The sequence below is a fragment of the Sinocyclocheilus rhinocerous genome, unplaced genomic scaffold, assembly GCF_001515625.1.
Source record: "Sinocyclocheilus rhinocerous isolate Xijiao unplaced genomic scaffold, SAMN03320098_v1.1 scaffold1655, whole genome shotgun sequence".
Lineage (NCBI taxonomy): Eukaryota > Metazoa > Chordata > Actinopteri > Cypriniformes > Cyprinidae > Sinocyclocheilus > Sinocyclocheilus rhinocerous.
In genome coordinates this window covers 433,301-454,706 of record NW_015655597.1, presented here as the reverse complement: position 1 = coordinate 454,706, position 21,406 = coordinate 433,301, and the positions used below count along the sequence as shown (strand labels likewise).

Below are 21,406 nucleotides of genomic sequence, written 5' to 3'. Positions count from 1 at the left end.
CCAACCCATCCGCTAGATCCACGTGCGATCCCCGCGATCTGAATCGCCGCCGTGCCTCAGCAATAGCGGGACCGAACCGCGAGCTCGCAAGCACAGACACACTCCACGGAGCGTGCCTGGCGGGAGCGGAGCGTTCAGCGGGGAGAAGCACAATCAGCCCCTTATTTCCGAGAGCTAACTGCACGAGCTCCGCTCCCCAGACATAATGCTTGTGTGCGGGTAAAGCACAATCAGCCCCTCTCTTTTTCCCGAGAGCTGACTGTGCGAGCTCCGCAACACACAAACTGTGTGTGTCCCCACCCGAAATATAGCGCGGGCAGGGAGGAATACACAGCCTGAATGCTGTCTGCTCTTGCCCAAATGCTTCTTTTTGCTGAAGCTTGGCATAATGGAATTATATGTGGACAAACAACACTAAATAAGACTCACAAACACAAGGTCAGACAGCTCTTAGATTCCATCAAAAATATCTTAATTTGTGTTCTGAAGATGAACGAAGGTCTTACGGGTTTGAAACGCCATGAGGGTGAGTAATTAATGACATAATTTTCATTTTTGGGTGAACTAACCCTTTAACATTATTATTTTCCCATGAACACATCTGAAAAACAGGGTGGTTGTGGGTTTGTGTAGGTATGCTACTGTTTATTGAGAAATCACATATTTTATTGATGGAATCCATATACAGCAGTGGTTCTCAGCCAGGAGGCTGAGGCTAAGGGGCTTCAGCAAACTTGCAAGGGGGCCTCAAGAGGACTTGATAAGATTTAAAATTAAGATATTGTTTTTTTTTTGACCCCCTCAACATCTTTGTAATTAAAAAAACAGAATTCCTACAGTCTTGGAAAACATGAATTTATGAGGGTTTCGTAAAAGTGTGATTTCTAGACCTGGAATACTAAATGGATGGAAATTAGTAAATGCTTAAAATGCTATAAAATATTTATTTTATCAGGTAGAAATTGAGTAAAACAATTAAGAAAAACTGGATATAAAGTCTTAGTTTTAGTAATAAGTCCAAGGGCCTTTGAAAATTGCTGTGGACAATGGGTGGCCTTGGAGTCAAGAAGGTTAAGAACTGCTGATATTTATGACTAAGGAGGACCAAATCTTCCAAGTATGCCCTTGGACACAATGGACAGCCAGTGTTTTGCTATGACAACAGTCGGAAGGAGAATGGACTATATTCCATGAACTACATAGAAGCTGTGGAGAAAAACAATACATGTAATTGCATTTTTGTTGAAGCTTCAAGGTTTGTAAGGCTCTAATGTATGCATACTCTAAATGATTCCAGGAATGAAAGCACACAGGTGCGATTTACATAAATGAAGAGCTGTTTATTTAGAGCTGTTTGTAGACATGACAAGTACATATTAATCACTCATCGCACATCTGGCATTTTAGTGTTTTGCTGTTTATGGTGCTGTTTTTGTGATTTTTATTTAGTTTAGGAGGGAGCAACTTTGACACTTCAATAACATCTGTTAATTGTTTAGTATGTTAGAGACATACTGTATGTTGAAGCATATGGGCTTTTTGAGCAAGAAAAAAGTTCTCATTAAGGTTGCTTTGAGGTTTTGGCTACAAATGGGAATGTTTTTTTTTCCTTTATGCTTATTGTATCTCTGTTTTCCTTCATCCCCTGTAGCAATTGCCCAAATAATATATACAGTATAAAAATCATAAAAAAAATCATTTTTCTTGGATTATGACATAAGTATTGTTTTGTTTGTCCTTGAAAATATTTTAGATATTTTTAATACCTCATTTTAGTGATCATACATAGACTTATGGGATTATTATTATTATTATTTTTTATTGTTTTTATAGCGCCTTTGTAGAGTCCAGAGTCATTTTACAAGGCATGATACACAAATAGGAAAACGCATGAGGAATGTTTTATTTTAGTTTTATATTTAGTTTGTTTGTGTAAACAAGCCAGAGAATATTTTATTAAAGCAATAAATCTGATTATTTTAATGGTTTTCAGGATGACCCTGTGGGTCAGAGGTTCTGATGTTCTGTGCTCATACATGTTAATATTGTCCATTTAATGTGTAGAAATCACCTTGTATGTATAAATAAAATGCTTTGTCCAGTGTAAAATAAAAAAAGAAATACAGCTACCATAATATATCATCTTTACATTGATTTAACAAGGATTACTGAGTATATTTCAATAGTCAAGATGTTTTGGCACAAATGCTCATCACATAATCTTTTCATGGCTATGAGATTAAATCATATTTATGTCATTCCTCTAAGAGACAAGCTTCTGTTCTCTGAAAAACTCTGCACTCCCAGTTCATTTATGCAAATTTATGTGATTTTACAATTGAATGAAAATTTATATTCCTATTAAAATCCTCCTGATTGACACGTAATTGAACAGTTAGACTGAAGCTATCATGCATAATGAACTGAACAAATCTTTGCACAAGCCAATCTTCCTTGAGCACGACAGAAAGCCACAAGAGTACAGTTGTGGTCCCTCTAAGCGAGATCCCAATTCGTCGGTCATCCGACGTGACGTCGAGAGTGACCGACTGAAAGGGAACAGTGTTATACACAATGTTCCAGTTTTTTATACAGTAGTTACTTCATTGTTTGTGTTCCATCTTTTGTGGAAGAAGTGCACAAAAGGCCACTCTTGCTGAACGCAAACAATTTAAGACACTGTAGAATTTCCAAATGCAGCAGTTGAGCGTTTAAAGAGACAACTGTACAGGAGACAACACAATCCGATTGCATTATCCAAAGCTTGTTTACGGGCAAAGTTCCAGGAATCCAGCTTATATGATCGAAACATAATAATGCTTTCATTTCTGGGCCTTTTTTCTTTGTTGTTCGGGGACTTCTCCAAGAATACATTGGTTTCATCAGAGATGAGGTTTTGTAAACACCCTGTGTTTCTGTGCTTTTATGTTCTGGGTGTATCAGTGAGCATGCGTTTTCTTTTCAAGTCTGAAAGTATGTGGTTCAAAAGCGCAGTGTAAATATTTAGTGCATTGTCTTTCGTAAATGACTTTGGCCCTGAGTCAGTTAAATGTATAGGGATGGAGGTGGGGGGTTAGAAAAATGGGTTACATGGCCAGCTGAACATGCATTCACACTATGATACATTCAACACACTATCACGGCAATTCAGAACTGATTTATATGGAAGCCCATTGCCACCACTGAATAAAAAAATGAAGTAACTGCAACTATTTATCTCACAATTCTCACTTTGTTTTTTAAGACAATTCTTAAGACTCAGAATTCTGACTTTTTCTTGCAATTCCCAGTTTACGCCACACATGTTTGAGTTTATAACTTGCAATTCTGACTTTTTCCCTCAGAATTCTGAGTTTACATCCCAGAATGCCAACTCTTTTGTTTCACCATAGAATAAAAAAAAAAAAGTAATTGTGAATTTTTCCTCACAATTCTGACTTTTTCCTTACAGCTGTGAGCGTATATCTGACTTTTCTTTTCAGAATTGCAATTCTGACTTTATATCTTGCTGTTCTTAATTTTTTTTTTTTCTGAATTGTGCAAGAAAAGTAATAATTGTGAGATATAAACTTGGAATTGTGAGGGAAAAATTCAGAATTGCAAGATAAGTTACTTTTTTTTTCTTGAGGTGGAAACAAGCTTCCATAATTGTAATGTATTGGCCAATAACTGGCTATTTCATATGAATTTATATGCAACCTTATATACGCTCTGTTGGTGGTTAGGTTTAGGGGTTCTTACATTTTTTTCTAAAATCATACATGTCCGTTTTAATCACATTGTAAGAAATAATATGAAATCGCTACCTCATAAAATAGTCGGGCTTTTTCATGAGATTGAGTTGGATAGCCTACTTTTGTTTAATCAAACAGAGTTTATTGCGCAAATTCACAATAACATCTCAAAATTGCTTCCTTAAAAATGTTAAAAGTGTTTAATTTCCACCTCTTCACAATAGGCTAACACTATTTTTCATTGTCTCTTGTGAGTGAAGCAAATCCACTGCTTTCCAAAATTATGCCAATCACATTCCAGTACTGAAGACTGATGGGTAATTAAGCCTAGGCACAGTAGAATGGATCCGCAAGGTCAAACTGCCACAATCTCACAGCTGAGTCGACTTCCACTGAATCAAACGTGCACCGCAGAAAGCAAAGAGGATAATTTACAAGGAAATGAAACTAGTCTTAATCCCTCTGAATTCTGCTGTTTACATCTTTAAATATACCGAACCACTAGAGAATCCACACTCCTTCAGCACTATTTCCTTTGACTTTTAAAACAAGTGTAAGCAGGCTGGACTGACAGAAAGACGGCTGGTTATATAAGGGGTGGGGGAGAGATGCTGGATTATCGTTCCCCTGTTTCTGCTCGGAGACATGAGAGAGTTAGGGGTGATTATACCCACACAGTCTACTGAATAATACCCAGATTAGACACACTAACCATGGCCTCATCTCCACGCAAAACATCTGCCTTTGCCTCCAGACACACACACACACACACACACACATTTGCACTCTGGCACGGTGGATGGTAAACACACTGCTTTGGAACAGATGCTGCTGGAATACGTCACAAGCTTATAACACCACGCGCCAGAAACAGAGACGTAAAGACAACAGAGGCATGTTTGCAGAGCGCTCAGTTGTGCCAAATGCTCCCTTTTTGTCTTTTGCTGATGCGTGTAGAGAAAAGTCTTCTTCATTTTAAATGGGGAAATTGTTATGAGGGGATAATTGGGAAAAGTTTCTCCTATATTTCAGACGACAACAACATAACTTGCGGAAACAAGACAAAGCCAATGTAAATATGTTTATATTGGTAGGATAATTACTTTATGATTGTTAGAGCAGGCTGAGCAGAAGCGAATGAATTCGGAGGCGAACTATTCACTTATGTTTCTCATATCTCTGGCTGCATTAAATGTATTCCTCGTTCAAAATATGAATATTGGGTATGTGGACGAAATTAAATATATAGCAATTGTGTGTAGTGTTTTGACAAACCGGGCCCTGTTTTCAAAATTGTGCTTAAGCAATCGTAAAAAACTGTAAATAAAATGACTTGAATACTGATTTGTACATTTTGTTCAACAAGATTAAAAAAATCAAGAAAATTGTCTCATCATTAAAAACAGTCAGCTTATTATATGTCATATACTGTAGTTAACTTACCAGATGTCTCAAGAGTAAACAACATAAACTGATATGTTGTGTTAGTGTTTAAGATAATTATTATTTTTAAGATACATTATAAGCACTCAGGCTGGGAGATGGCATTCTCTTTGCTGATAAAGTGTCACATAATATCTGTTTGTTTCAAATTATCATCAGATATAATGAATAATTCCACGGGCAAAGAATAAGCACACCTTGTCAAAATAAATAATTTACTGGATTAAGGCACGGTTGAGGTTAGTTTGGTTTTTATTGTTCTTTTATTCTTTGTTTCACACTGTCTGTTGAACCTGATGATAGACTTTTAGCTTGGAGCCATGTTCCAGCTTGTAAATAACTTCAGCTATCCAAATGAATCCAATTTAAATCAATAACAGAATGCTCTAAATGAGACTCCATGGTGTCCTTAAATCACCAAAGTAAGATACATGGCAATTATCTATTCCAGGCATAATCATATTTGCATTAACCCAAATGCTTATTTTATTTTTACGCACAGCCTGCAGTCAGTGTTATTGGCAAGATGTGTCCAGTAAAGCATAGTCCTGTTCTATGACAGGATGTACTGTACGTATTCACTTGTTTGTTCACATCAAAAAATTATCTTTTCTGAGCAGCAGTTTTGACAAAAAACCTGGAGATTGTGGAGCAAAACTGAATAGCAGCCCATTACCTTTCACAAAGCAGTTGTCCTGGCTTGCTCTTCACAGCTGGGTTTGGGTTCCGGATTGATTTAGGAAAAAATAACTGCATTGCAATGATTCAGAGTCTGTGACACCAATTTCCCATTTCCCTCCCTGAATCTGCCTGTTTAGTCAGCCTATCTATAAATAAGTGGCAGGTTATTAGTGTCGCTCATGGATTTCCTACAAGCTCCTGTTTACCTCAAAGGCAGGACAGCTCTAAGCTCATGGAACGTGAGGGTCAAGATCTGAATTCACTTCTAACACTTTGGCTCCATTCCAAAATATAGTGAACTACCTTGCTTTCTACTGCCTACAGGCAGCATACTAGCTGAAATGGAACTTCATATAAGACTCATTTTGAAAACACTATGTAAGAAGTTCACATGAAGTGCTCAGAAGTTTGATTTCAATAGGTTTTGACGACTAGTATAGTGACACAAATCTCTCACTTTGTTCACCACGCTTCTCACAGTGAATTATGGGATTGCTTACTCAGTGATAATTCATTTGCCTTACAGTTTGGCAAAAATATCTTAAAAGGCCTGCAGCATAGAGCCTCATTTATGCGCATTTAGACATTTTTGCATTTAAATACGTAAGACACAGTGCAGTGGAATGGAACAAACACTCTGTGATGTCTAGAGATGCATTTTTTAAATGTTAAAGTACCATGTTTTTAGAACATAAGAACAACGGTCAAACACGTCCGACTAGCAAGTTTACATAGAGAAGCAGCGTAGCGAAATGCAAAAAAATGCAAGATGCAGGGTAATGGAATAAAAAAATCACAAAGTCTAGAGACATGTTTTTAAAAGTTGAACTTTTAACTAAATCACAGCATTTTTATAACATGAGATGTGCAAAAATTATGATTGCCATCAAACACGTTTGCATAGAAAAGCTGCATAGTAGAATGCAAAACCACGAAATGCAGGTAAGTGGAATTAAAAAAAGCAAGGTCTAAATAATTTTTTGTTTGTTTTTTTAAGCTGAGCTTATTTTAATTTGAGCACTGTGTTTTTAGAATGCTGTCATGCGCAAGATGGTACTAAAGTCACAAGACCCCAGCACAATGGTCAAACGTGTCCATCTGATGCATGTTTACATAGAAAAACAATAGAAAAGCACAAAAACAATTGAAACATTGAAATTGAAAAGCAGTGTAGTGTGTGAACAGCTCATGTATGCACTTAAAACAGCCTTTGCATGGGGAGATATAAAATTCTCTTTGGAAAAAAAATTCTGTCTTTCGTTTTTTGATTAGTGTAAATGGGATCAGAGAACATGTTTTCTGCTCTTGTGTTTAACTCCTCTACAGATAGCAGTCTTCTCATTAATCCGCTCTCCTGCAGTGATGGAGATCAATGCGCCAGTCTAATCATCCCTATTATCCAATGCATTTCCTCAGTCTCTAGGGGTTGTGCTTATAAACAATTGATGATTATACTGAAAAAAAATGTAGGTAGTGTAGCCAGCCCTTTGTGTTTATGTGATAAAATGCTTAATTAATACATTACAATGTGAAAAAGACTCCAACAGATGCTTGTGCTGAGTTAAAAAGCACGGCACTGTTGCAAAACACAGCAGAAAAAGTTGCTTCATATGTTACGCCTGTGAATTTCATATGTAAGAGCTGCTTTGTTTTCTCTATTTTAACAGCTTTTGAAGACCAAAGTATAGAGCACAGTTCAGACACATCTCCTCTACTCTTCCAGTTTCCCATGTTTTCTTTGAATATACCACTTACCAAGCTGTCTCAAATCAAGTCTTTATGCTACTTTGTAGTGGATATGAAGAAAATACCCTGAGGATATTCTCAACAGACCCGAGTGTCCATGGGTGAGAAGGCTTAGATCAATGCGGAGTAATTACACATGCTTTCGTCCAGTATTACTGAACTCAGTGGGAGTAGAGAGGGACAGGGGGAAATAACATTCTTTTGCCATGTCAGACTCTCATGCCTGTCAGTGATATATACTGCTTAAATAACAGCTAATAATTAAACAAGTATGATTCGACCCAAAGATGTCCCAGCTGCTCGGCTGGTGCAGGACCTCTGGAATTGGAGCATTTGTCATGTGACTGGTCGCTGTTAAAGACAGGAGACAGGGAAAAGCCCATTTCACACTTTCCAGAGGCTAAACGAAAACATTTGTCACTGGTACATCATCTATAATAAAGTACTTGCAATCGATTTAGCCAGAAAACATGGTTAATTTTTTAATAGCTGTCAATGTAGGAACATGCAATTTATCTTCACAACTGTGTAGTTTCCGTTATCTCCCAGCAGGGTAATTTGACGCTGTGTTTCTTGTATCGCCAGAAATCATCAATTCTGTGGACTTCACCAAAGTCCCTTTCAAGGAAAGTCACTTCACTTGGTGGCCATACAATTTTAAATGTATGATTTTAAGAAAAAATGAAGGTCCACCTCTAAACCCACAGATGAACCTAACCGTCTGTGGGGTGTACGCAGATCAAATTCACCAGCAATTTGCTAAAACGAAGTCACAAATTGCCATGAGATTGTGTTGACAATTTCAATTTCAGTGTTTGATTCCAGTGAATAATATTATTTGAAAAAAAGCTATTTCGCTTCACAGTGTGTTTATTGTTCAATGGAATACCAATAGAGCGCTGCAGTGATGATGTATTTTTGAAGGACAATCTAAAAAAAAAAGCACAATTATAAACATTGCAAATCTTTAAAAGCAGACTATAGATCAGTTTACCTATTCGGCATGATAGCAGTTGAAGTCCCAGACATCCTTTGTAGTCCCCTAGTTAGCAACCGCCTATTTCAAGATAAGATTTAACCACATAATAGTTTATGTTGTAGAATAAAAAGTGAAAATATCTTGAGCTGTTTTAACCACAGACCTTACATCAAGCATTTATCGAAAAACCCATTGACTTCAGGACAATGGAACCAGAAGTGCTAAAATGCAAACTCATTTACGGGTTTTCGACTGCAAAAATAAGTCAACCCTGTAGCACTCTTCAGGCCAGGAAACACCAAGCCGATGGTCAGCCGTTGGCGAGTGGTCTAGTTTTTTTGGCGTGTTCCACACGTCGGCTCTCCCATTGGCTCACGTCAGTGGCAGTTTGCCCGATTCGGCATACTGAATCATCGTCAGGGTCGTCGGCAAGAGTGAGATCTCTGATTGGATACTCAGTTCAGCAAACGAGTCAGTGCCCGAGAATTAAAGTGAAAGTGATGAAAACGAGCAAGGCGGCACAAACTGAAGTTATGTAATGTTACGTGATCTTACCAAAGCATTCCAATATGCGAATATTGTCATAACAACATGAGCCGAATAAAGTCATCATATTCAAAATGATAAGCTAGCACAGCTTTTTTTACGTTTCGTATATCTGCATATATCATTGTTTCGGTTTCTCCTTTTGAATGACAAATATGGGCATACCATTATGACAACTGACAGGTGAAGTGAATAACACTTATTATCTCTTCATCATAGAACCTGTTAGTGGGTGGGATATATTAGGCAGCAAGTGAACATTTTGTCCTCAAAGTTGATGTGTTACAAGCAGGAAAAATGGGCAAGTGTAAGGATTTGAGCGAGTTTGACAAGGGCCAAATTGTGATGGCTAGACGACTGGGTCAGAGCATCTCCAAAACTGCAGCTCTTGTGGGGTGGCCAGTATCTATCAAAAGTGGTCCAAGGAAGGAACAGTGGTGAACCGGTGACAGGGTCATGGCCGGTCAAGGCTCATTGATGCACATGGGAAGCGAAGGCTGGCCCGTGTGGTGCGATCCAACAGACGAGGTACTGTAGCTCAAATTGCTCAAGAAGGTAATGCTGGTTTTGATAGAAAGGTGTCAGAATACACAGTGCATTGACGTTTGTTGCATATGGGGCTGCATAGCTGCAGACCAGTCAGGGTGTCCATGCTGACCCCTGTCCACCTCCGAAAGCGCCAGCAGTGGGCACGTGAGCATCAGAACTGGACCACAAAGCAATGGAAGAAGGTGGCCTGGTCTGATGAATCACATTTTGTTTTACATCACGTGGATGGTCGGGTCGCTTACCTGGGGAACACATGGCACCAGGATGCACTATGGGAAGAAGGCAAGGCGGCGGAGGCAGTGTAATGCTTTGGGCAATGTTCTGCTGGGAAACCTGTATTCCTTGATGGCTGTGGGCTCTTTCAGCAGGATAATGCACCCTGACACAAAGCAAAAATGGTTCAGGAATGGTTTGAGGATACATTCGGACCATTCACAACAACGAGTTTGAGATGTTGACTTGGCCTCCAAATTCCCCAGATCTCAATCCAATCGAGCATCTGTGGGATATGCTGAACAAACAAGTCCGATCCATGGAGGCCCCAACTCACAACTTACAGGACTTAAAAGATCTGCTGCTAACATCTTGGTGCCAGACACCACAGCACACCTTCAGGGGTCTAGTGGAGTCCATGCCTCGACGGGTCAGGGCTGTTTTTGCAGCAAAAGGGGGACCAACACAATATGAGGAAGGTGGTCATAATGTTATGGTTGATCGGTGTATATTGATAGCTGCTGATATAGCCTCTCATGCAAGCGCAGAACGCACGTGTTAGTTTGCAGTTGGCTGTAGTTTGAGTGGTGTGTTCAAGCGCAGCTTTTTGGTCCAGACGCCGCCGATGCGAAGCGACTACACCGTCGGCTTTAATCGCTGCTAGTTCTTTGAAGTCGGCTTGGTGTGTCCTGGCCTTTCGGCAGGTGTGAATTATGCAGCCTTCGTGGGAGAGGTCAGAACTCAAGTGGCGGAAAGATTAATATTGAAAATATTGTGATTTTCATGATTCAAGCTTTTATGCGTTCAAAAGTAAAGGATTACTAAAGTAAAAGGAGAACAACAAAGGCCTCTGGTTTTTGGATATAAAAACTCATATTAAATTGCTATCATTCATTACCCAACTGAACTATTCGCACAGAGCAGTCAGTGTATTTGTGAGTGTGAGATTTGTTACAACATGAATTGATTTGTATTATTTTTGTGTTCTTACTGAACATTTTATTATACACCTGTTTCTTAAGTATTATAAATCAATAAGCTATTTACTGACCATTTCATTGTATCGTGCATGCTGCGTATTACTGATATTTACTATATGGCTCCGCATTATCGTGCGGGCAGAACTATTGTTCCAGCCACCAAAGACAGATTCACAAATAACCTGCCTGATTTATCTCAACTGCTCTTTGTACCCATAAATACACATGAACTAGACGAAATGACTAGCAACATGGGCACTATCTTCTCTAATACATTAGAAGCTGTTGCCCCCATCAAATTGAAAAAGGTTAGAGAAAAACGTACTGCGCCATGGTACAACAGTAATACCCATTCTCTCAAGAAAAAAACTCGTAGTCTTGAGCGCAAATGGAGAAAAACGAACTTGGAAGTTTTTAGAATTGCGTGGAAAAACAGTATGTCCAGCTATAGACAGCCTCTAAAAGCTGCCAGGGCCGAGCATATCCACAAAATCATAGAAAATAACCAAAACAATCCAAGCTTTTTAAAATGCAGTGGCTAGAGTCCTTACCAGGTCAAGAAAATATGATCATATTACCCCAATTTTACAGTCTCTGCACTGGCTACCTATTAAGTTCTGTATCAGTTACAAAATATTATTACTTACCTATAAGGCCCTTAATGGGTTAGCTCCTGCGCACCTAACTAGTCTTCTATCATGCTACAATCCATCCAAACTCTGGAATTTTGGCAGTACCTAGGATAGCAAAGTCCACTAAAGGAGGTAGAGCTTTTTCACATTTGGCTCCCAAACTCTGGAATAGCCTTCCTGATAACGTTCGGGGTTCAGACACACTCTCTCTGTTTAAATCTAGATTAAAGACACATCTCTTTGGCCAAGCATTCAAATAATGCATCTCATAATCTTGTACTGCAGTTATATCTGATCAAAATGTACATTATTATTCTTTAGTTTGGGTTAAACAAATAAATATTGCTTGGTTGGAACAGCAGCTACGCTAATTATGTCCCTATTTGTTTCTCTGTTTTTGCCACGGGATTAACATCCCGTGGTAACTAGGATTTACACAAGATTCAGTCTGGATCCAGAACACCTGAGAAGAGATAATGCCAACCCCTCAGAGGACCTCAGATGATGCCAACCCTGAAACAACATACAGAACTACCACATTTTGCTATAAGTTTGATTGCATCATATAATAATTGCTGTTAATAGTGTTCATCGTCTGTTTGATTACGTCTTTAATTGATTTTTCCGTACATTTCTGCCATATGTACATTGACAGTCACCACTGATAAGCTACAACTAAATATTGTAAAAATTTAATTTTCTGTAAAGTTGCTTTGCAACGATTTGTATCGTGAAAAGCGCTATACAAATAAACTTGAATTGAATTGAATAAGCTATACTGTGATACCTCTCAGAAGTATGGAACATTTTTTGCTTTCAACCACCTAATAATGATGCTGAGAGAAAACGCATCTGTCAACTGTTGCTATAGTTAAAAAAGTAACTTTAACCCCAATATAATTGACTACAGGTAAAAATGGGAGCTGTGATTTCAGTTTTGTTCAGTTTTCAGATCATTGTTACGTTTTCATAATTCATAATCATTGTTACGTTTTCAGTGCTATTCATTTTAAAACGTGTTGTCATAGAATGCACATTTTAGCAGACAACATTCATTCAACAACACTCAGTTCATTAGTTCAAGTTTTTTTTTTTCATTCAGCTGGACTGAATTTATTGATTATATAGAAAGCAGATTTAGAGACATGCCATTTTGAAATGGTATTTTTTCCATGTACCCTATTAATAAATGCCTGTTTTAATCGTTGATGCAATAGTATTACTTATTTTAGGGGTCTTTTTTATTTTAAAGTCCTTTGAGGGGTTAAACATTTTAATTCCACATTGACCTCATGTAGGCTATACTTTAACCCACGTCCATTTAAGGTACTATATAAATTAAATATATAAATTAAAATCATTGTCAACTCAGGGATCTACCTGATAACTTTAGGTGTAACCTATAATGTGAACAGGTTGATTCCGTCATGTAAAGAACAAAATAAATTTAGATCACCACGTAAAATACGTTTTGGTTACCTGACAAAACACACCTTTTATAGGCTACAGTATATAAAACACACGCACACACACACTTAGCTATCTAAATGGGGACATTACATAGACTTCTATTGTTTTTATCTACAGATATTTATACACGTTTTAACCTAAACCCACCCCTACTCCTAACCCTACCCCTCACAGAAAATTTTCTGAATTTTTACAGTTTAAAAAAGTGTAATGTTTTGCAAATAGTGTGAAGCTGACAATGTGCTTACAGTTGTGCAAATCTAGCCTTGTGTTTTGCTCCTTGAGTGTAAGGTTTTGCTAATTGTTGGGAAAGTTTAATTTTAGTGTGTAAGCAATTGTAAAAAACTGTAAGTAGGTACACACACACACACACACACACACACGAAGTGTAATCACATCCACTCTTGTACCTCAGGTTGGAGGCGAGCAGGGGTTGTTATGACAACTCCCGCGCAAATAAAAGATGCTCTGCGCTGTGCGGGATTTGTCTCAGCTCTGAGCGCGAGCCAATCATCTGGCCAGATTCCCCTCTGATCACGCGCTGGATTTACTCTGAGCAGCTGGTTTAAAAAAATAACTTGGAGCGAACGTAACGGTCGCCATGGGGCAAAACAGTGCCAAGACTGCCCTGCTCCTTACTAGTTTTAAGGTGAGGGGGAAGCAAGGTGAAAATTCGTGCTAGACAAACAACTGAACTACAAGACAGAAATGAGTTTGAGGTGCTGAAGATGTTGACACGGACTCTATCTCGCATTTCTGGAGGGAGGAATGAGAGGAGCGCGGATCAACCGACAGAAATGTATGGCTAAACTGTCCACAACTTCTGTTGAAAGGCAGCTGGAATGACTCGCTTTTTACAAGTACGGAAAATACAAATAGAAAGAACATATACTACTGTATATGTTCAAATATATATGCTTTTAGTTTAAAATGCGCAGTCCTTTCTTAAGTTTATTTTCTCTTTACTACCTCAGGTTGCGTGAATACCCTTTAACAAACCAAACCTCGGAGAACAAGTTGGTCCGGGATGCCAGACAATATCGCCTTTCTGACGAACAGCACAGAATTGGGGCACGTCGGTCGCGCGTTGGGTTCGAGCGCGCGCCCTGTCTGGGCAATAGCGGTGCTGGCCAGCGTGCTGATCTTCACCACTGTGGTGGATGTTTTGGGTAACCTGTTAGTCATAATTTCGGTGTTCAGGAATCGGAAACTGAGAAATGCTGGTGAGCTTTTATGTATCTTTCTGTGCTACGCGCATTATATTTGCGCGCCGTTCATTGATGTAGTGTTGAATGGGGATACAGATCATGAATTATGTACTGAATGAAGTAATTAGTCGACTTGTTTCCCATTTACTTGACAAGAATCTCCTTTGACGTGCTGCCTTAAGTGTAAATTGTACATGGTGAAAAAACGTGCTTGTTTTGAGTTAGTTAAATGCAAACTGTTCAAACTTACGTGGAATTATTTACCTCACTTTTGACTTATGGACTAGTTTGCTAACACCATAGTGTATAGCCTGTGTAGTGTTAGTGAAGGATTACCTTATATCAATAGCAAGAAAATGCATTGAAATTGGCAAAGCATCTTATGTAACCATTTCACCCAAACAGCAAAAGCCAGCTTTTTAATTTTTTTTGGAAGTAGACAATTTTCAACGAACAGCTAAAATTTTGTTTTAATTAAATTGCAACATTTTAGCACTGAATATGCTCATGCATACCGAAATTGAGGCTTCCAGCAACCATATCAATATTTTTGTCACTCACAAGTTCGTTTTTGTGGAGAAACTACTTTACTTTACTAATTTTTTTTTAAAGTCTGAGCTTTTGGTAGTGTTAAGTTCACTTCACCTTGACCATGTCATTAAAAATTTACAGCAGCTTATCGCTCTCAGCAGTAAGGGCTTCAAAGACTTTCAACTGTAGTTTGGCATAATTGGACGTGTACATCAGTGAAAATCTGGCACCCACCTAAGCCTTAACCCTTTCATGCATGGTGTCCACATTTGTGGACAGTTAATTTAAATCCATTTAGGGTTCAATTATCATGGTAATTTTCTCCAAACCACTTGAGGGCAGTGTAGATTGACAGCAATATTGTAACAGTGGCTACTATCTGGCATTCCAAATATTCATTGCTTGATGGCATCATTAATCCAAGATGGCTGACAGTGACAGCGATAGCCATGGCTGTGTCTGAAATCGCCCCCTATACCCTCATTCACTATTCCCTACATTAGGTCACTAATTCAGTTCACTATAAGGAGTGAATGAAAACGAGTAGTGAATTCAGGCACTGAGTGCACCGGAAGGAATGCCGCTTTTGCATAGTTTGTGCTTGCTGTTCATTAATCATTTGAAACTAGCAAACTGGCAGCTCCAGTAGTTGGCTGTGTCCGAAATCGCCCCCTATACCCTCATTCACTATTCCCTACATTAGGTCACTAATTCAGTTCACTAGAAGGAGTGAATGAAAACGAGTAGTGAATTCGGATACTGAGTGCACCGGAAGGAATGCCGCTTTTGCATAGTTTGTGCTTGCTGTTTATTAATCATTTGAAACTAGCAAACTAGCAGCTCCAGTAGTAAGATTAAAGGATTTATCTTGAACTCTGTCACGGAAATTATGTATAAACCCTAATCAAACAATTTAATAATCAATTTACAATGCATTTATACCCGTGTTGTACATTATGCTGTACGCCATGGATGAGCGCTTTGTAAAAATGAACGGATTGATTATTCAGCTGCGGGCGTCATCTTCTGGCGAGATGCGGGAATTCATTCGGCGCGTGACTCTCACGGTGCATTATGGGCATTCTCTAGCCGTTGAGCGTGCACCAGTTGTACACTCGTTTTTGCAGTGCATTGTGGGATTGAATGAGTGCACTCGAGAACGTCCACTATGGTTTCGGACACCACTAAAAATGGCTGTTCCCTCAAATAGTGCCCTATTTAAGGATATAGGGGGCGATTTCGGACACAGCCCATGTGCTAAATGCCCCAGGCATATCTGTGAAAAACTTTTATACAAAGAGGTCAATTGAGGTAAAAAAAAATAAATATTAGTATGTACAGTAAAGTATGAAGAATATGTAAAAATGTAGTTTTTATTCACCAAAAACCAGCTGTCCACGTATGTGGACGTCATGCAACAGTGGAGTCAGATTGCATAAAGTCTGATTTCTGTAACCTGCTAGTATATCTATTCTATTTTTATGAATTGTCTTATATTGTTATAAAACAGACATTTAACAAATATATCAACATAAATAACCATTTAAAATTACATATTACAGCATTAAATGGCAACTTTACACATACATATGGAGACAAATTAGCATTTTGCCTTCCAAACAGGGACAGCATAGGTCGAGTCAGTACAGAATAATAGAGAATATCCCAGAGGACAGTGGAAGTGACAGTGACAGCATAAGTTGTTACAATCAGCAGTGAATGTTTTCCATGATTTGCCCATATTGCTAATAGGTTTCCGCATATATGTAACTACTGTTATTGTTCCTACAATATGTTTTATTGTTATTATATTGTAATATTATTGTTTTTAATAACTGAGCTGATATAAATAGCATAACATGCCATTAAAAAAACACAATATTCCATATTGTCAGCTGTGCCCAGCTTATGTCCCATTTTACGCCTTTGTTGCATGGTGTCCCCATACGTATACAGTTAAATAATTTAAAAATAAAACTGAATTTTGTAAAAATGAAAATGGATTTCAAATTTAGCATCATATTAAAGTCATAAAAAGAATCATAGAAAAATCTAGATAATGTTTTCCATAATTCGTGTATAAAAGGGTTAATAGACCCTTTATTTAATTGTAAATGGATGTGTTTGATGTTTTTAAATTGATGTTAAATCTAATTACCCACTTGAATGACCCATAACAAAACATTGTGTTTACACATAATCCTGTCTAAAAAGTGTTTTTGGAAACAACTATTGAACTATGATGTCACACTGCTGTTGGGCTTGTGATGTGTGACTCAGAGGAGAGACAGATTTCAGCTCTTTCAGTGCCTGTGACAATGTGTGTACGTATACATGCGTGTGTTTGAGGGGTTGTTCCACACACTGCTGATGCAATTGAGTGGGACTGCATTCAGAACCCTTTGACAGTTTGTGTATCTGCAGGGACATAAGTGTGGAGAGCGCTCACACAAGAGCGCACTTCAAAGCTCATGCTTTTTTCGCATTGAGCAAGAGCCAGACTTGTCTGCTTCAAAGGCGCGCTCACAGTCTTATATCACCGTCTGTCTGATAGACACTACTGACTCTCTCTGCCTTGCCTCTCCAAAGCAATTTGAGCACATGGAGGTGGCATCAACGGCTCATTAGATTTGAGTATGAATGTTGTCAAATTTTGTGCTCTGTCTTCTTGCCTCTCGCCTGAGTGGAACTTCTGTGAAGGAGGAGAATTTATTCCTTTGTCTTTCAGCCCTTTGTCATGACCAGGGCCAATCAGGCATCTCACGCAAGCAATAACACTGTCACGAACACCCAAAGAAGCATTAAAGCTCCAAAGAATGGCACACGGATCTTTAGTGGTATGTGCTGTGTGAACTAACAAGGGCAGAGAGCTGAGAAACGACAGAAACTGAAAGCCTCGTTCTCCAAACAAGTGTATTTGGAAGGAAAACTGTATGTTCCCAGAATCCTGTTTGCAGATTCACTGCATAATCACCCCATGTGAAGCGTGGACATAAAAGGTCTATGACTGGTAAAAATCTCAGTCTTTTATGATAACGAAGCACATTCTGATGAGAGGGTGGGTATGAAAGAAACTGTATAAAAAGACTCTTCTCTCCATGTCTTTTGCTTCTCTGTTTATGTTATGTAGAACAGATGCCGTGCTTTATTAGTCAGACTTCCATGTCGACTTCACATTCAAGGAAGAGTTCACCCAAAAATTTAAATTAGCTGAAAATGTACTCATCTTCAGGCCATCCAAGATGTAGATGAGTTTGTTTCTTCATCAAAACAGATTTGGAGAAATTTAGCATTACATCACTTGCTCACCAGTTGATCCTCTTTCTTCAAATCTGTTCCCTGTTCCCTCATCTACATCTTGGGTGGCCTGAGAGTGAGTACATTTTTAGCAAATTTTCATTTTTGGGTGAAATATTTCTTTGAGGAATACTCTAACAGCTATCAGTTGAAGGCACATGGCAATCAGGGCTTCTGGAGTATCACCATCCATTGGCCCCTCTCCCTTGCACTGTCCCCTGTGTGGTTATGTAATCGTGTTTCTAGAAAGGGGGGATGAGTGTCAAGTGAAGTCCTCCTGTTGTCAGATTCCTGGCAGGCTCTGCTCTGCCACATGAGTATGGACGTTACAGTGGCCAGCGTGACCGTCAGCACGTGTTTGTGTGCACTGAGGTATGTGTTTGGTGAAAATGCCATTGTGAACCACAGGAGACAATAAAAATGAGCGAAGATAGACAGAGTGTTCCTGTTCTGTGATTAGGGAAGTGTAGTCTTATAATTTTGCTTTAGGTCAGATAAAAAGACATTAGTGGGCTTGAAGCCAAGACTTTGGAGAAGATTAGTGATCAGTAAATGACTGTGACTGGCATTTTTGAGTTTTGAGGTTCAGATTCATATTCATAGAAAACTATCAACATTAAAGGGTTAGTTCACCCAAAAATGAAAATTCTGTCATTAATTACTCACCCTCATGTCGTTCCAAACCCGTAAGACCTCCATTCATCTTCGGAACACAACTTAAGGTATTTTTGATGAAATATAAGAGATTTCTGACTGTTTCTGACTGTTTTATGGCACCGAAACATAGTAAGGACATCGATAAAATAGTCCATGTGACATCAGTGGTTCAACTGTAATGTTACGAAGCTACAAAAATACTTTTTGTGCGCAAAGAAAACAGAAATAATGACTTTATTCAATAATTGCGTTGCGTTCACAAGAGTACCACGATGAATGCGTGTGCATTCCTCTGCTTGCAAACAAGGCGCAGTGCATCTGGGTTCTACATCAGAACACCGGCTCCTGCGTCAGCAGCATCATCACACGCATGCGTCGTCGTACTCTCGTGACACGGAAGTGAAGAAATTGTTGAATAAAGTCTTTGTGCACAAAAAGTATTCTCGTACCTTCATAAAATTACAGTTGAACCACTGATGTCACAGTCACATGGTCTATTTTATCGATGTCCTTACTACCCTTCTGGGCCATAAAACGTTTCAGTTTTGTTGCTGTCTATGCCGGGTCAGAAAGCTCTCAGATTTCATCAAATATATCTTAATTTGTGTTCCAAAGATGAACGTAAGTCTTACGGGTTTGGAACGACATGAGGGTGAGTAATTAATGACAACATATAAATACAACATATAATGCAACATATAAAGGTGGATGTTTTTCATTTTTGAATGAACTATTACTTTAAGAAATCTTTAGATTATATTCTGTTTATTCTGAATATTCTGTTTGATTCTTGTTCTGTTTGTGTTCTAGGGGAATTTTGTGCACTCTTGCTTTTCTGTCGGCCTCAGGGCTATGCATGATTAAACTTAAATCGGGTCAGTGTCCATCCGCAGAGTTGTCAAAGCCTTTCAGCATCTGTGGTGCTTCCCATATAAGGTGTATATCTGCTTTCGCTCTCTCTCTCTTTGTGAGTGTGTATGATTTTGAATTCCTCATTGATTTTTCTCATCTCAGCTTTTGAGCCTCGTGAAAGTGAACTGCTTTCCTCACCACCTGCCAGGGTGTTCATGTCCTGCAGTGTAGAATGACCTCTGCCTGTCACACAAACAGACACATGCAGAGGGACCAAATAAATTAACACCAATAGCAAAACGGATGGGTGTTTGTTTGTCTGACATTTAGAGGAAGCGGGAAATAAAGGAAGAACAGAGCCTTTCAAAGAAACACTGCCACCAGCAACATCAGCAGTTGGCACAATCTACTTCCCGTGTCCTCAGCGACAAGCATGAAGATGATAATGTGAGTCCATTGCATGTGTCTGACCCAGTTCAGCACCACGGACAGCAATAGATCAGTCATTCAAATCCAAATCCTTTCTATATCTGTCTTGAATGCTTTGTAATCATTTAGAAGAAACTTATGTAACTGTCACACAGGACCCTTGGGCAATTCCGTTAGGAAGTGGGTTTGAGCTAGAGAGCTGTGGATTTAATGCACATTGCAGGCTGAAGTTTGTGTGTACAGAGTTCAGAGAGGGAGAGAACAGCCCAACTGCTGTTATTTAGTGCCTTGAGACCCTCCTCACAGGGCAGTAAAACTGTTTCCGGAAGCATCAAAGTTTAATGTGGCTAAGGTCTACTCTGAGACAAGCAACACATGGTTTTTAAGGCACTTGAAAGAAAGTCAATACCAAGGATTTTAAACACAAGGCCTTTAAGATCGTCATGTATCAGATGATTAGCTGTGCTTTCTGAGATTTTTCTTGAGAGCAAGAAGTCAACCTTGCTGTTGTTCTACTGTTTTCAAAATAGTAGTCATTTCTGTTAGACAGTACTTTTTGAGCTTTAAAAGTCAGAAACAATTTATATACTTGAGTTGTAGTTTAAATTATATTTATAAAATAGTATACCAGACTTGCAGAAATATCCTTTATTGCCAATAAAGAAGAAATAGAATATTTGTTAATAAATTGACTTTATGTCAAAAGTCAAATAGAACCCAGAGACATGGTAACAGTAGTGAAATGATTTAAAGTCAAATAAAGTCATAAATATGTTCAGTTAATATTATAATATGTAATATTTTGATAAATAATCTTTTAGCTTAAAAATGAGTAATATATTGTATTCATTATATTTTGTCAAATGCTACTGCTCAACAGTTTGTGTTCAGTAAGATTTTTATTAGATGTTAATATTTTTTTCTGTAAGGACTTCATTTTTAATGTTTCTAAAGATTTCTACTTCAAATAAATGCTGCTCTTTTAAACTTTATGTTCATTAATGTATACTGAAAAAAATGATCACAGCTTCCACAAAAATATTAAGCAGCACACCTGTTTTAGCATTGATGATGATGATAATAAGAAATGTTTTTTGAGCACCAAATCAGCATATTAGAATTATTTCTGAAGGATCACGTTACACTGAAGACTGGAGTAATAATGCTGAAAATTCAGCTTTACCATAACAGAAATACATTACATTTTTAAATATATTAAAGGGGTCCTATTATGCTTTTTCACTTTTTGAATTTTAGTCAGTGTGTAGTGTGTATGTTTGGGCATAAAAAAGATCTACAAAGTTACAAATCTCAAAGTCCACTCCAAAGGGAGATATTACATTTTTAAAAAATCCCTTTTCAAGAACTACAACGAACGGCTTGTTTGGACTACAGCGATGTTTTCAGGGGTATTGTGATGTCACAAAGTGGCCCATTAGAATATCATTAAAATAATTCC

At 38.3% G+C, this 21,406-nt stretch overlaps 1 protein-coding gene across 1 annotated transcript in view; it reads left to right on the top strand.

The window, feature by feature from the left end:
• The first annotated feature begins 13,574 nt into the window (after positions 1–13,574).
• LOC107718771 (melatonin receptor type 1B-B-like) overlaps positions 13,575–21,406 on the top strand; it is a 22,758-nt gene continuing 14,926 nt past the window's right edge. The window contains exons 1-2 of the mRNA XM_016526000.1: positions 13,575–13,622; positions 18,308–18,381. Coding sequence (XP_016381486.1) covers positions 13,575–13,622; positions 18,308–18,381 — 122 coding nt within the window. The remainder of the gene's footprint in view (positions 13,623–18,307; positions 18,382–21,406) is intronic.